Source organism: Telmatherina bonti, assembly GCF_933228915.1.
Source record: "Telmatherina bonti genome assembly, chromosome: 19".
NCBI lineage: Eukaryota > Metazoa > Chordata > Actinopteri > Atheriniformes > Telmatherinidae > Telmatherina > Telmatherina bonti.
Genome location: NC_136617.1, coordinates 28,726,340 through 28,742,474, shown reverse-complemented (window position 1 = coordinate 28,742,474; position 16,135 = coordinate 28,726,340). Strand labels below are relative to the sequence as shown.

General features: G+C 39.7%; 1 protein-coding gene across 1 annotated transcript; it reads right to left on the bottom strand.

The window, feature by feature from the left end:
• Nucleotides 1–149: 149 nt before the first annotated feature.
• On the bottom strand, nucleotides 150–16,061 carry maco1a (macoilin 1a). The gene is made up of 11 exons (XM_079259316.1): nucleotides 15,929–16,061; nucleotides 14,334–14,475; nucleotides 14,084–14,210; nucleotides 13,795–13,918; nucleotides 13,437–13,615; nucleotides 10,160–10,697; nucleotides 9,789–9,947; nucleotides 6,537–6,719; nucleotides 6,325–6,445; nucleotides 5,949–6,123; nucleotides 150–2,186 (listed from the first exon to the last, which is right to left on the bottom strand). Exons 1-11 carry the CDS (start codon nucleotides 16,006–16,008, stop codon nucleotides 1,984–1,986), a joined length of 2,031 nt encoding a protein of 676 aa, XP_079115442.1. The 5' UTR covers nucleotides 16,009–16,061; the 3' UTR covers nucleotides 150–1,983.
• Nucleotides 16,062–16,135: the final 74 nt, after the last annotated feature.

The following is a 16,135-nucleotide window of genomic DNA, read 5'->3' as shown; positions in this document are numbered from 1 at the left end:
ATCTAAATGTTTTGTTTTTGTATGGACTAGTACATATTTGTTATCTTTCCCAAATTTTATGAACCTCTCTGTCACCCTCTTGTGGTAAATTTTACAATGAAAACAATGAAACAGCAGGTGCACAAATCATAACAAAGAGACTCAACAAGTTGCCACCAGCAAGACTTTCTTTAATGGTGAAGATCAAAGTGAAACGTGTGACACAGCCACCATCACTTCGAGTAAAGGAAATAAACATGGTGGAACAATAAAAAGATAAAACAAAGCACTTTTTTTTTTTAACCTTTTCTTCCTTCTAAACAAACCGTAAAAGCAACTTGAGAACTCAATTCACAACGCCAGAGCGATCCACAAACAGTACGTTTTGTTTTTGTGTTTTTTTTTCCTTCCCCCCCCCCAGGTAGGTGACATGACAGCACAACATGATCAAATGGTTCAAGGGTCACCTTTTCCCAACACAACACAGTCACAGAATCCTTCCTGGTTTTAAAAAGAAATACAGGAAACCAACAAAATCTGATGGGAAATATCAAAGAAGTGCCACTCGATACAAGTCTTTAACAAATAAATAAATGTGCGAAAAAACACGATCAGTCCAACTGACCATTTGCTGCTTCATGTGATCAGCCCAGAACCATGTAAACACAACACCATCTGAATATGATCTAATGACAAATAAAAAATAAAAATAAACAAAAATAACAGCACGCTTCTGCAAACATTTTGCTAGCTACACACTTGGCACTTTAGAACTGAAATGAAACAAGCAAATAAAACATTCCCCAGTAAGTTAATGTACATTGTTGTAAACAACAAAATGCCAGCAACAGGGCATGATAATAGACAATCAGTTTGGTTGGTGTTTGGCATACCAAGACTGTGTCACTATGAAATGACTTGAACCACATCCAGTGTTCAGTTTTCCCTTTAAACCTGCAGTGTTGTGGACGACCAGCCGCACAGCGATGCAGCGGCTCCGATGCAACGCTTTAATTCTTCTTGCCTTTTAATACTGACTTGAGCACTGAGCGGAAAAGAGAGAGAGATCAGTGGCTTTTGAAGCATTTTACGATTCCAGGATTGCGAAGTAAAAAACAAAATCAAAACTGCAAGGCACTGTAAAAAATCTGCAGATTGCGGTAACATCTGGTTACCTCGACATCATTAAATCCTGTGAGAAATATGGCCACGGGAAGGAAGGAGGGGAGCGCACGGGGTTCCAATTTGGTCCAGAAAGGAGAGGAAAGGTGTCTGCAGCAATCAAGTGAACGTTAATGTATCCGTTTGGCAGTGCCAAGTCCAATCTAGCAGTAATAATCTTGAGGACAAATCAGCTTCATCCCACTTTACGGATAATCCTGGAGAATTTGCTATCCCAGCATCACGAGGCTCAACTGTATCTGAGGAACACAGCAAACAATGATCTGCTCGATACCACTACCTTCGGCGTAATGCACGTTGTTGAACTGAAATGGAAATGTTACAAAAACAATCACTGGTTTTAAGTTAACGCGGATATCAAGACATGAACAGTTTTACATTCATGTATCTCTCACAGGGTTTTTACTTCACAGGCGAGCTTCTAAATCGCATCGAAAACTGAAAAACATACCTCGTGTCTTCTTCAGACCATGGTGGAAAAAAAAGGGTTTCTGTTTACTGTTGAGAATTAGCTGTGGCAGGGCGTCCAACGTTGTAAAGAGGACTGACATGAAAGCGACGCGAAACGACTTTTCAGGAGACATTTTGCCCAACCAGTCCTATTTTACACCACCCCTAAAAAGCACAAAGGAAAAAAAAACAAAACAACAGAACACCCCCCAAAAAAGAGGGGTGGAAATGCATGTGCATGGAGGAGTTGTGTGTCTGTGTGTTAAGTGCAAAAACTTGTCAGGGGCTGGTAAACTTAGAAATAACCCAAACTGGAACTGAGAGCAAAGTAAGGAGGAAAAGTTCTGTCTGGCAGAGAGCGGGACGTCAGAGTCACTTCTTCAGGGGCTGGTAGACCGAGGCGTTGGGGTCCAGGGAGGACGGACTATTGTCCATGAACTTGGAGGAGTAGTGCGGGGCAACGGAGCTGAGGTTGCTGCCATCTGACGAGTACGACAGGCTGGGCATCACTGCCATCACCTCCGCTATCTTCTGCTTCAGCTCGGCGATCTCCTGCTCCCTCTGGTGGATCTGGCCTGGAGGAGACACGGGACACCAAGATGGTCTGGTCAGAGGACTGGACCGCTCTGTCGATATCAAACGTTGTGTGTGTGTGTGTGTGTGTGTGTGTGTCTCCTTTCTTTACAATCATATAAATATGATCCACAAAAAGGTAGAACCGTTTAAGATAAAACAAACAAAAAAAGCACCAGAAGAATCATCATGGTATGGTGAGGCGAGGTGATGTTTTTTAAGTCAGAATTAATAATTAAGTATGAAATAAATTCCGAATTACAAGAATTATCCTACAAGTTTACGTGGAAATAATAATTCCAAATGGAGGTTTACATGAAACACGTCTTTACTTAATTCCGCTTTAGATCGGCGGGTTGGGAAGGGTCCTGATTGGACAGGGGGCGGGGCGTGAAGTACTTATGTCTAACGAAAGTTAAGTTCACTTCCTGCTTCTCGTTTTTTCAGTCGTAACATGGAAAACTACATAATAAGTACCAGTTTTGCTGTTATTTTGATTATAATTTTGAAGTAGCAGCTCAACACGAGCAATACGGATGTGAATCTAACTAAAACTCAATTTAATTCAGTTCTGATTTTTTCGGGTGGCGATTTAGTTCAGAATAGATTCTCGATTAAAGCTGATTTTTGACTCATAATTGTAACACTTAAGTAACTAAAGGGGCTAATTTCCCAAGTAACTTCATTTGTCTATATGCTAGAAAGAACTGAGAAATTATTCAGGCCGATTCGATTCATATTGCGACATGTTAATAACCTTTTTTGTTCGTCATTTTTCTGAATTTCAATTAGAAAAAAGACAACACAGTAGCCAGACTGTCATTCTGCTGCTATAATGCCCAAGAAAACAAGTAAGAAGATCCATATAAACAAGAAAAATGACTAAATATTTTAGAATGATTTTTTTTTTTTAATTGAAAAAAAAAGCCTTTTTTTTTTTTTTTTTTAAAATACAAAATTTTGAAACAAAAAAATCCCTGTTTTCGATTTTTTCCCCGATTTTTTTACAGTGGTAACACAACGCGTGGAATATGCATCGGGACGGGACAAAACAGAGCATGTACAAAACAACGACTGAAATGAACTTAGAGCGGAATTAAGATTTACATGATGGAGGAATTAATCGGTTCGGACTTAAAATGCAAATAAACCAGCCACTTACTTCGGAATTAGGTGTTTAGATCGGCATTTTTCACCAGTTTAAAGTGGAAATAACTTTTATTCAGAATTAAAACTCCCATGTAAACATGGCTACAAACACAACAAATAACAGAACATATATCAGACATTTTCTAATGAAGGAAAAGTTTCGACAAAAGTTTTCAAAGTAACTAGAGACTGAAATATCCTTAACAAACATCGCAAATCTGCAAGGATCAGTACGTGGATCTAAGTGGTTTTAAACACACTTAAAATAAAAACATGGGCTACTATTTCTTCCCACACTGTCAATAAAACATGGAACCAGTTCTGTGATTTCCTGAACTGTGCAACAAGCTCAAAAGATTTGCTATGAACACCTTTTTTCTTCAGCATAGTCTAAAACCAAACTTAAAATGTCTTTAGGTTGTCTTTTTAGCTTTCCAGGCTTCTTAAAGCTCTTCTATGGATGTTGACGGTCATTTGCTCTGTTCAGGTGATCTCCCTCTGTTTCCACAGTGTGGAGATCTGAACTGTGGGGAGGAATAATCGCTGACTTTAGGACCAGTTCTTGACTCATTTGGCCGACCAGAACTTTTTCTCCTTATTTTGCAGTGTTAAGAATGTCTTCTTGACATTTCTAATGAAGCTTCAGTGACCAGTATATGAAGGTCCAGATGCACCTCAGCTCCTATTTCAGGTCTTTGCTGGATTATTATCGTTTCTTAAGGTCGTCCCTCTTAGATAGACCTCTGTTGGGGTGGGAAAATCGAATCTAAAAATCGAAAATCTGGATTTTTTTGCCTCACAATTTCAAAATCCATTTTTTTGTTAAAAAAAAATTGTTGGTTTTTTTTTTTTTTTCAAATAAATAAATAAAATCCACAAAATTTTTTTGTATTTTTTTTATTGTTTTTATTGATCTTTTCACTCGTCTTCTTTGGCATTATAGCAGCAGAATGATGGTCTGGCTTATTGTGTTGATTTTTCCTAATTGAATTCAAGAAAAATGACGTTTGATACATTTTGTTTTGTTTTTAATCAACAAATATTAACAATATCAAAGAATTGTGAGAATCGCAATTTAAATTGAATCGGTACCCAAAAAATCGGAATCGAATCGGGACAAAAGCATATAGTCTCAGCACTAGTTATGGTGCAACGCTGTACCTCTGTCTAGCTTCCATGTACACTACCAGTCAAAAGTTTGGACACACTGAAATCCCATTAAATCCAATCAGAAAGTGAGTCCAAACTTTTGACTGGTACTGTACATTGTTGTCTCAATGTGTTCAAGGTAAACTGAACAATGTCACGCAGGAGCAACAGCATCTGACACCAAAAGAAACACGACTAAAACTGAAGCCAAGTTGGACTTTCAGGGATCAAAGTTCAGGAGAACCTACTGGACGGCTGTAGTGGAACAGGTGTGCTGTGGGTCTGAATGGACCGGATGTGGATCTCATAGGGATGGGTTTTAACGCTGCTGCAGATGGAAGCTAGCAGTCAGATAAATAACTACAGATCCTGCAGTGGAAAAGTCTCGGTACTAAGATCTAGTTTTCAACTAATGAGGTTGTGAGGAGTATTGAAAGCGGACTTTACAGTAAAGATATAAAACCAGGTGAGTCTATTAGAGAGACTAAGAATGCAGAATGCATTATCACCTGTAGTCCTTTTTATTACAAGATTCTTTGTACTGATCCATGAGATTTGTGATGTTTGTTAAGGAAATTTCACTCTCTAGTTACTTTGAATCTTTTAAGAAAATGTCTGATATATGTTCTGTTATTTGTTATGTTTGTAGCCATGTTTACATGGAAGTTTTAATTCTGAATAAAAGTTAATTCTGCTTTAAACTGCTGAAAAATGCCAATGTAAACACCTAATTCCGTAGTAAATGGCTGGTTTGTTCACATTTTAAATCCGAACCGATTAATTCCTCCATCATGTTAACCTTAATTCCGCTCTAAGTTCGTTTCAGTCGTTCTGCACATGCTCTGTTTTGTCTAGAGATGCACTGATCCACTTTTGGGAGTTCTGATCCGATACAGATATCTGAAACTTGACTATCTGCAGATACCGATATTTGCCAATTCCAAACATTATTGTGACTCTGGTTATTATTGCTGTTATAACTGTGTAACCAATACAAATATAATAACATTACAGATCTAACAATTTCAACAAGTTTTATTTTGATTTGGCACATTTTACCTTAATACAACTATAAATGTGTGGTTTTGAAACAAATATTTGGCTTTTAGTGTAACAAAAAATGTCACATTTTAACATTCAAGGCATTTATTTCTTTTAAAACGCGTCCGAAGCATGTCATCAAACACATCTGATCTCTGCACCAGATCTCGTTGTGCAGATCCAGAAACACAGTGACACAAAATAATAAATAAAAAAGGGTAAAACCTAAGAAAGATGCACGGCAGCCTGACACGGTGATATTCTCTGATGGAGCGAAGATGCAGGTACGACACTGTGGTGTGATCGTTATTGATCATCTTCTCCAGCGGATGACAACAGATTTGTTTAGGCATAAGATCAATACAAGTAATCTCCGAAGTGGCGGTCTGAGAGTGTGTAGCTGCATTGAAACAGCCAGCATCTACCTTGTGCGATCTCCAGCTGCCTCTTAGCGTCCCCCAGAGCAGAGAAGAGGTCCAGTTTGATCCTGGTCTCAGCGCTGAGGCTGTTCTCCAGGTGCTGGGTCTTCTCCTGCATGGCTGACAGCGCTGACATCAACACCTCCGTGTCCTTCTCGTTCTCTTTATACTTGCGCAGCTCCTTCGTGTGACAGGAATGAAACCGGAGAGAAGAAACATGAAACATGCTGACAAATATTTTACACTCAGCGAGAGTAAAATACACAAAAATGAGGATTTGATGCAATCAGAAAACAGGATCACCATGTTTAATCATTTTAAAAAGTTATATAAAAGTGTTTTTATGCATAAAAAGTAGGAATACTTTTTTTTTCAGTCTTACCTGACACTTGCCCTCTAGATCTCTAATCTGTTCTTCTTTCAGCTTCATGTCCATGCTGAGCTTCTTACACTCCGTCTCCAGGTCTCTGATACGACCACGGAGGGAATCGGTGGACTCCACTCTGTTTTCCAGACGAGAAAACTTTATGAAAGACTGGAAAACAACTGACAACAAGACCATGAGCAGCAAACTAAAGTTGCAAACGTCAATACCTTGTCGCAGCGGCTAAAGCAACCGCTCGTGCAGCAGTGGCTTCCTCCATCTTCTTCCTCTTCCTCTCCTCAGCCAGCTGTTTCTCAGCCAGAACTCGCGCCTCCTGCTCGGCCTTCAGCCTCTTCTCCAGCTGGGAAATGGTTTGCTTGTCCTTCTGTTTGGCCTGGACTGCACTGTGGAGCCTTAAGAGCAATGAAAGCTGAATGAAAATGCATCCTTGGCGACGTGGAGTTTTCACATCTGTGGGCTTTTAGCGGTTCCACAGGTTTTAAAACGCTTTAAGTAAAAACCATAGACTGTATATAAAGAGATGGACGGAGCCTCCGTGACGTCACCCATAGGTTTCTGGAGAGCTGAATTGAAGCTCGGTGGGCGGTTCCTACCGTTGCCATGTTGGCAGCGTCATGCGTGTCGTCTCGCCCGGAAAATACAAATATGGGCAAAGAGGTGGAGCTGAGAGGGGAGCCGTGAGTGTCATGGTGGATGATTGACATCGAGCGAACTCCGAGCTTTCTGTAGCTAAAAGCTAACCAAGCTAACAGCGAGATAACGGGAGCTACCCAGCTAACGGAAGTAAGCGGGCTAAAGCTAAGTCACGTTGTTAACCGGCTAAAAACCGCAGTTGTTCTACGTTCTTCTTACTTAAAGCCAGAGATTGGTACCTGTCAATCAAAAGGACGCACCCCTAAATATGCCGAACTTTGAGATTAAATTACTTTAAAATGGGCGAGTAAGAAAAAAATTCACTCCCCCCACAGTTGTCATGAAGGTAAACCTGACCTATTAAACCGAAAATGGATTTTTGAACCAGGCTGTAAACATGTTTATTTCTGCTGTGAAGTTGGTCTTTTTAACATGGGAATGAGGATTTGCTCTGTTTTGCAGCCCCTAGTGGATGAAGGGGGAACTGCAGTTTTATGCACTTCCTCATAGGCTTCACTTTTAACCGCTGGAGGTTGCCGCTTGGTAAAAACACACAAAAAGGGGAATGAAGGCTTCTGTCAAATGTGGCCTCTGGTCAAATTTATGGCATCTGTTATTTTTTTTCTACCAATAAAAAACAACAACAAAGGATAAATAAACAGCAAAAGTCTGATAGAAGATGCAGCACCTGTTTTTATTTGTTTTGCGCCACCATCTGCAAAACAAAGAGAAACAAAGCTCCTTAAGAAGCTGCTTGAAATGTGACAAAAAGGTTATTTCTGTTTTCAGAGTAAGCTGCTTTCAGTTTTGTCTCCTGGCCGAAGTTGAACCTTTTTCCAGTCCAAAAGAAAAGCCATTTATGCTTTTATAAGCTTGTTGAGCGCAAAGCCCTCGATGCCAGGCTGTGCCAGACTTCGCTGGCTCACATCGACGTGGAAATCAAAGCTGAACTAATTTCATAGTCTGACTTCATTTTAAATAATGCTGACTTCTATTTATTATTTGAACATCTGGTATTGTGTGCTGCACGGCGTATTATTGGCTGGTAGATCACAACAACGATAAAAGAGGACGGCAGACACGAAAGGCAAAGGTGAACATGGATTAAGGCAACAACGAGGAACAAGAAAGGACATCGGGAAGCTGCAGTGGAAGAAGAAGCGAAGCCTTCAGGCGGCGACAGCCAACCCTAGCTAACCCTAGGACTTCTTATCAGACCTACGGTCCGTTACTAAGACCCATTTGGAGACTCAAAGCATGGTTCCTTCATCGTTTCAGCAGTGGAGGTTTGAGCTGGTATCAAAACAAAGAGAGACTGACACGCCTGGTCACCATAGACTGTATAAAAAGATGGATGGAGCCTCCGTGACGTCACCCATAGGTTTCTGAAGAGCTAAATTGAAGCTTGGCATCACCATCTTGGCAGGGCATGTGTGTCGTTTTGCCCAGAAAATACAAATATGGGCAAAGAGGTGGAGCTGAGGGGGGGGGGCTGTGAGCGTCATGGTGGATGATTGACATCTAAAAGCTAACCGAGCTAACCTGGATATAACAAGAACTAGCCCGCTAACGGAGGTAAGTGGGCTGAAGCTAAGTCACGTCGTTAACCTGCTAAAAACCACAGTTGTTCTACGTTCTTCTTACTTGAAGCGGGAGATTGGGTACCTGTCAATAAAAAAAGACACGCCCCTAAATATGCTGAGTTTTTAGATTAAATTACTTGTAAACAGTGAGTTAGAAAAAAATTCACTCCCCCAGGAGTTGTCTTGAACGTAAACCTGACCTATTAAACCAAAAATAGATTTTTGTACCAGGCTGTAAACATGTTTATTTCTGCTGTGAAGTTGGCCTTTTTAACATGGGAGTCTTCCTTTGTCATGATTCTTATAGTTAGGATATGAGCATCTCCTGAGCTGGAGCCTGCGTGTACGGGACCCAACTGTCCAGGTTATGCTCTTTGCTCTTATAGTTATGGGTAGTCTAGCCATCCATTACTTATGTAGCAATGGCGATGTTACCTGATGCACTGAGAAGTACCTCACTCTATTTTTCTAATATATTAATGTATAAATATATGACAATATTGCCGTCTCTAACTTATTTCTCCTTTTTTCCGCACGTCTTCCTAAATAAGTGCAGTTGTACATGTTGATCTGTCTTTCCTGTCGTCTCCACCCCAACCAGTCGAGGCAGATGGCTGCCCTCCCGGAGCCGGGTTCTGCTGGAGGTTTTCTTACTGTTAAAGGGGAGTTTTTTCCTTCCCACTGTCGCCACGTGCATGTTCAGGATGGGGGATTGGATCAAAGTCATGACTCGTGGCAATCAGTTGGTTTCTATTACAGGATATGTATGAATTGGCTTGAAATGATGTGTATGTTGATTCGTGTATGTAAAGTGCCCTGTGGCAACATTGTTGTGAAGTATCGCTACACAAATAAAGCTGAATTGAAAAAATTGAATTATGGGGATTTGCTCTGTTTTGCACCTAGTGGATGAAGGAGGAACTGCAGTTTTATGTACTTATGCATAGGGTTTACTTTTAACCGCCGGAGGTTTCCGCTTGTGTGTGACACACGCCTGATGATGAAGCCTAATCCAGATGTGAACACATCACTTTTGCACCTTTTATACATGGTACAAAATGTACAAACAACAAACACAAACTGCATGTAGTTTGTTTTGTAGAACTACTTGCAAAACAAAACAAACAGAAAAACGAGAGAAAAAAAAAAAGAAAAATGATGCAAAACATCCAGATAGCATCCACCACCTCTGTAGAGCAACCACTTGTGTTGCTTCGGCAGAAACTGGAAGCCGTGTTCACCCACTTGTTCTGCAGCAGCTCGTTGTCCTGGCGCAGCTGGCCCAGTTCAGAGCGAAGGCTTCGGTCTTGGCTGCTCAGAGAGGAAACCTGACTGCGTAGCTCTGACTCCAGCTGCCTGTTGGCCTGAAGATCTGCCTTCAGGCGCTTCACGTCCTGCTCCAACCTTTAAGAAAAGTTAGCATCGCAACATTAGCAGACAACTTTAATACACAGCTAGGTTTTCTAATAAAAAAAGTAAAGCTGCGATGATTCATGATTTACCCGCAAAGCAAGCGTTGCTTTTGATATTTTGGGACAATGAAAGTCTAAGACGCTAAAATGAAAACAGAGTGTGGAAAACAGCAGGGATGGATGTTGGGTGCTATGAAATCTTACCGCAGCAGAGCGTCTGGCTTGCCAAGCTGGTTATTGGGGATGCAGTTCTCTACTGGATCTTTCTGCCCTTTCCCCGCCCCCTTCTGTTTCTTCTCATTCCTATTGGCTGATGAGCCTGGCGGGAGGCTGCCGTTTGTGGAGCTGTGGTTCCTCGGAGAAGAGTTGCTGCCCCCGCCTCCGCTGGCATTTTTGTAGTTCTTCCCCGTGCCCCCCATTTCCTCTTTGGAAGCGGTGTGTGTGTTGCTGTCAGTGTGTGTATTCTCTCCTGCCAGGTCGTTGTTCAGTCTCTTTGTCCCGACGTAGTTCTCAATATACTCTGCCTCCTGCAGTTTGGAGTCCAGTGCGTGTATAATACTGTTGTTATTGATTCCTACTGTGTTTTGCTTTTTGCCCTCGCGCTCTTTTGCAGCGCTGTCCTTCCCTTTTTCACGGTACTCCAGTTCCGGTAAGGAGACTGCAGTGCTTTTCTTTCCAGGCGGTGCTCCGTTTTGGGATACGACTGTTGGCTCAACCTCTGAGATCCCTTTAGCTAAGGCAGCTGGATGAAAGTAAGCACATGTAGTGTTAACGCACGCACAAAAACATACTTAACAGATTAAAGTTAGAGACAACTGGAAACATATTTAGCTATAAACACCGGCGGGACGATGACCTTGATCTGTTGGTTTCCTTATATAGGCTATTATGAATCGGCTTTCATTATGTTTTATTCCCTGTCTGTAAAGCGTCTTGAAATGACATTGCCGTGATTTGATGCTATATAAATAAAGTTGAATTGAATTGACTTGATTGGTTGATAGAAAAACAAGGCTCACGTAGCTTCCTGGTGGCAAAAAGCTGCATGAATTTTCTCTTATACTTGAGTCAAACAACTCAGTTCAATGTTATTATGTTCAATGTATAGGGTGGGTCAATCAAATTGAAAAATCAAAAATCTGGATTTGTTTTGCTTCACAATTTTAAAATCGACTTTTTGTTAAAAAAAAAAAAGCAAATTTTTTTTCAAATAAATAAATTTTTTTGTCATTTTTATTGTTTTTTAGTGATCTTTTCACTCGTCTTCTTGGGCATTATAGCAACAGAATGATGGTCTGGCTTATTGTTTTGTTTTTTCCTAAATTGAAATCAAAGTTTGAAAAAAGTTTGATACATTTTTTTTGTTTTTAATCTACAAATATTTAAAAACAAAATAAATGTATAAAACTTTTCTTTTTGCACGTCATTTTTCTTGATTTCAATGAGGACAAAACAACACAGTAGCCAGATGATCATTCTGTTGCTATAATGCCCGAGAAAACAAGCAAAAAGATCACTAAAAACAATAAAAATGACAAAAATTTGATAAGGGATTGTTTTCATTCATTTGAAAAAAAAATTTTTAAACAAAAAATAAAAATAAAAATTGTGAAGCAAAAAAAAAATCCCAATTTTCCATTCGATTTTCCCACCACTACTACACATCACTTTGTTTAATCTTTTTAATGTGTGGATTCGGTTTATTTCTTTAAGTGACTGAAAAATGGATCTTTCTGACTGATTACTGAGCAGAGGAGGTGACATCACAATATAAACCAGGGATTTTATTTATTTTGTTGCTAACAGGTGGGTGGAACAAAGTCATAAGATCTTGCGTTGGCCTCCCTGAGCAGAAGCTTTTTTCTTCCCTGTAAAACTTCTTCCTGTTGAAGTCCAATGCTTCGGTTTTCTAGCTTTATCAGTTGAAATGATAAAAAATAGCCAGGAGAAATTATAAAAACAGCGGCGCTCTTGAAGAACATAAAAAAAGAAACTAATTTATCAAAAGGATTGTTAAACACATATGAAGTTAGTCTGTCAAAAAACAAATGTATTCTGTCATTTAGGCATTGCCCCATTTTTAAAAGTTAGATATCCTCATTCTTAATTCAGACAAGCCAGTAGAAGTGAGACAACAAACACGAAAATCTGGACTTCTTGGACGAGTGTCCTGCAGGTTTTCATTGTGTCCCTGCTTCAACAAGCCTCGTTCAAATTAATGAGGCATTGTGCATAACTTCCAGGCTGTTGGACTGATCCGATCTGAATTCAGAATGCGAAAAAATCCTGTTGCCAATCCTGTTTTTTACAGGTAAAAGTACAGAAAAATGCTACAATGTCAACCGTTCAATCATTAACTGCTGTTCTGTAGGCATTATTTTGACATTTTATTCATCATTATTAGATAAAGGTGAACATATTTGGATGAAGTTAGAAAAAAAAAAGGAACGAAAACAAAAAAACTTTTATGGATGCAGTTTGTGGCTGACTTAGTAAAGAAACAGAAAGTGACATTATGGGAGGATGCAAGGTAAAAAGATGAACTGAGAAAACTAAACAGAACACGACATGAGTCAACACTAGACTGACTTTTACTGACAGGAAATAGCTCGGAGTACAGGTAGGATGCACGCCAAATTAGCCATCAATAGGGGGCGCCTTGCTGAGGAAAGCAAAGTTCAGAAGTGCTTCTCGAAGTTTGAGTTGTTAAAACTTACTTAAAACTAAATGTAAGCGTGGAAATACTTAAACAAAGAGAGTATGAGAGTAAACACTGGATCACATCTATTCCAAATGACGCATCACTATGCTAGCAAGATCATCACAACTCTGTTTTACTTTCAACGACACTTATGTAGTGCATATGTAACTTTCCAAACTTTAAACTCTGTTACCGACTAACATGACGTCACAGTGACATTTAATATGTGCATTGGTAGAGCAGTGGTTGCCCAACAGCATCTTAGTCCTGAGAAACCACACTTCACAACGTTTCTTCCACCATCCTGCGACACGACAGCTGACTTTCATTTAAAGTGCTGCGTCACACGCAAGCACCCAGATATGAACACACCCACCGTTTTAAACACAATGTGGCGGATTTAGCTAAGAAATGCAAGAAAACGATCTTGGAGGAAAAGAAAGTCAGAAAGGGAACAAGAAATAAGACAAGAGTCAAGATAAGAGTGTGTTTTACTGTCTGGTGGGAGCTCAGAGTAAAGGTAGGATGCAAACTGGAGGCTAAATTAGCCATTGATAGCGGTCGTATCGCTAAAAAAAATCGTCAAAACATCTTTTGTTAATCTTTTAATCGAAGCATCATTTAAATAAATAATAAAAATTATTAAAAGAAGTCAATCCGAGCAAAGTGTTTACTGAAGAATAGGGTTATTTTCCAATAACTAGACACACTTTTCAGTTTTTCCTGTTCCGCCTAAATTTCTGTGTCTGCTTGTGTGTTTAAGAAAAGTTTTGTTCTCACCCTCTTCTGCTTCTCGCTCTTGTCTTTGCAGCATCTGCTGCTCTGGCGGTAAAGCTTGCTGTAGAAGCTGCATGTAGAACTCATTCTCCTTTTGTACTTCCTTCTGCTTCCTCAGTCGCATCTTATAGCTAACGTAGCTCTTGAAGCCGAAGCCTAGCGTCACCACTGGATAGCCAATACTAGGAGGTGAGGAGAAGTGTTAGAAGTAAACCATCGTTGCACCATGTAGGCTTATATTCAGGCAGGGACATCAAACCCGCTTTTCCAAATACAAGGTTGTTTATTTCTCTCTTATAATACTGCATAATAAACACTGTTAGGATAGTAATAAAAATATATGAGAATGAACAGTTCATACCAGTGAGCAGCAAAAGGTCTACAGAGATCAACGTGAAAATTCTTCAAATCTTTGAAGCGAATGGCAGCTTCAATGTACACAAACAGGATCCACAGCGATACAGTGGGTAGACAAACCCCCCTCTCTGCACGACAGTGAAAAGGAAAAGTACTCTTAGGTGTACCACTGAAGGGAATAAGGAGCAATTTATGCCTTGTGAACTGCTGCTTTCTTTGAGATGAAAGTAGCCGTTTTTCTGCCAGAGAAAAAAATAATACAGCGAAGAAGGCGCTGAAAAAATGATACTAACCTGTGTGCCACACATACTGGACCCATACGTAGGTGCTGGCAGCGAAAAACAGCCATTGGACAGGGATAAAAAGGAGGCATATGATATCTGATGTAAACGCCACACATACAAAGAAGACAGAGAATGCCTAAGTGGAAGAGAAAAGAGACACAGATTTCAACTTTTGATCTCCGATGCTTCAAACCATCCTCAGTGCAGGTTAATAAAAGATGGAACGGGATAAGGGATGGTTATGTAGGTAAGCTCTCACCAGCCCCTGATATCTAAAGGAGTCGTAGACGCTTCGAATGAAGAGCCAGAAGGGCCACAGGTACTCAAACCTGAACTCCAGCACAAAGTCGGCCAGCAGAACTAACACCCACACTACCAGGAACTTCAGGTACAGGAACGTACTGCAAAGAGCAGACAGAGATTATAAAAAAATGAAAAATAACCAACACATTGAGTCCAAAAAGAGTCACAACAAAGGGCTTTTGTAGATTAGGTGGTTGACTGACAATCATCTGGACATCAAGTTTACACAACAGGTTTCGTGTGTTTAGAAAATCCTCATTTCCAGCGTGTACACGTGTTGTTTATAAAGTTACCTCTAGATTTGAAGGCAGATAATCATGATAATTATTTATTTTAATAGTAGTTTAAACTAATTCCAGTGGATATTGGAAATAATCAGGTTTTCATCAGATAATCATCACACAAATTGACCGCAAATGTAAGATATACCAAGCAACTACCATCTGTTTCTACGACAGGAGTCTGTAGTACAGATTCATGTTAATACTCTTACAAAGTAAAGTAAAAGGGTCCAGTGCAGCACAGTGTGTCATGTCTGGACATGTTGCCCAGCACAGCTGGTTTTCATTTTCTGGCTACCCATCAATCAATACTGGGAACAGATGTTCATGTTGCAACAAGTTAAATTTAAAAAAAAAAAAAAAGAAAAGGGCCTTGCATTGTTTCATGCAAACGTGTAAATTTAGTTTACAAAGAAAAGGCTGAATTTACAACAGTCACTCAAATAACTGGAGACTTAAAAAAGGAACAATAACTAAAAATTTGCAAAAATATAATTTAGTAATTTAAGACACTGTTTTTTCATTTAATTGAGTTGAAGAAAGAAAGAAAAAACAAACAAACAAATTGGTCCTGGACAAATTAGAGCACTTTTCTGTTGAACAGTGGGACAAATACCTGTCAACAGGTGCAGAAGTCTGACTGAGAGGAACAGAAAACACCTGACTGGAGCGGAAACATTAAAGGATTGTTCAACTGAATATTAGTTTATGAGTGATGTAATACGTAATAAATCATCTTATGTGTTTGCTTTTTAAAAAAAAAAAAAAAAAAAGAATATTTCCATTGAACCCGAATTATAAAATAATGTAATGATTTTCATAATTTTTTTTAATTTATTATTACTTTAGTCAATTTCAGCTTATTTTACAGGCAGCTGTTTTTTCCTTCTTCAATGAAAGGGTATGAGCACAACTGTGATATATATATATATATATATATATATATATATATATATATATGTATGTATGTATGTAATGTGGGTTATTGCTAACGTAGGCAGTGTAAACAGCGGCTGTAATTGAAATTTGGACGTAATTTTAATTTCCCAAGCAAACGAGGAAACGACGGTGTGGAAAAGCCACGGTGGTCCCGTTAACCTGGGCCTGTAAATGTGACAATAAGCAGCACGTTCATTCAAAACCAAAGCGTGCTTCAATGTGAATGCAACAGAGCCAGGCAGCCGCGTTTTGACATATGCACAAAGGAGCCATTGTTACACAATAACGACCCTCCAGCCCCTCTTCTTTTTTTTTTTTTTTTCCCTTGTACCTGCTATAAATACCCTCGGTGATTCGGTTCCGTTTTAGCGGCCGTCGGAGTTTGCTGCAGTCCGCATTGCGCCGCTTCATCCTCCCCCTGTTGATTCACCTGGAATATCGGTCTGGTTACGGCAACTGCGAATGTCGTCCGCTCATCCTTGTACTCGCACTTCTTCAATTATCCATCGTTGTTGTTGTTTTATGCACATGAAACAAA

What these genes read in the sequence shown, in the direction of transcription:
- maco1a (XM_079259316.1), bottom strand. Translation starts at nt 16,008, where the DNA reads ATGAAGCGGCGCAATGCGGACTGCAGCAAACTCCGACGGCCGCTAAAA. An exon ending in CCAGTATGTGTGGCACACAG is followed by an intron (nt 13,919 to 14,083) that starts GTTAGTATCATT and finishes ACTGTCGTGCAG; the next exon opens with AGAGGGGGGTTTGTCTACCC. An exon ending in AGAGCGAGAAGCAGAAGAGG is followed by an intron (nt 10,698 to 13,436) that starts GTGAGAACAAAA and finishes ACTTTCATCCAG; the next exon opens with CTGCCTTAGCTAAAGGGATC.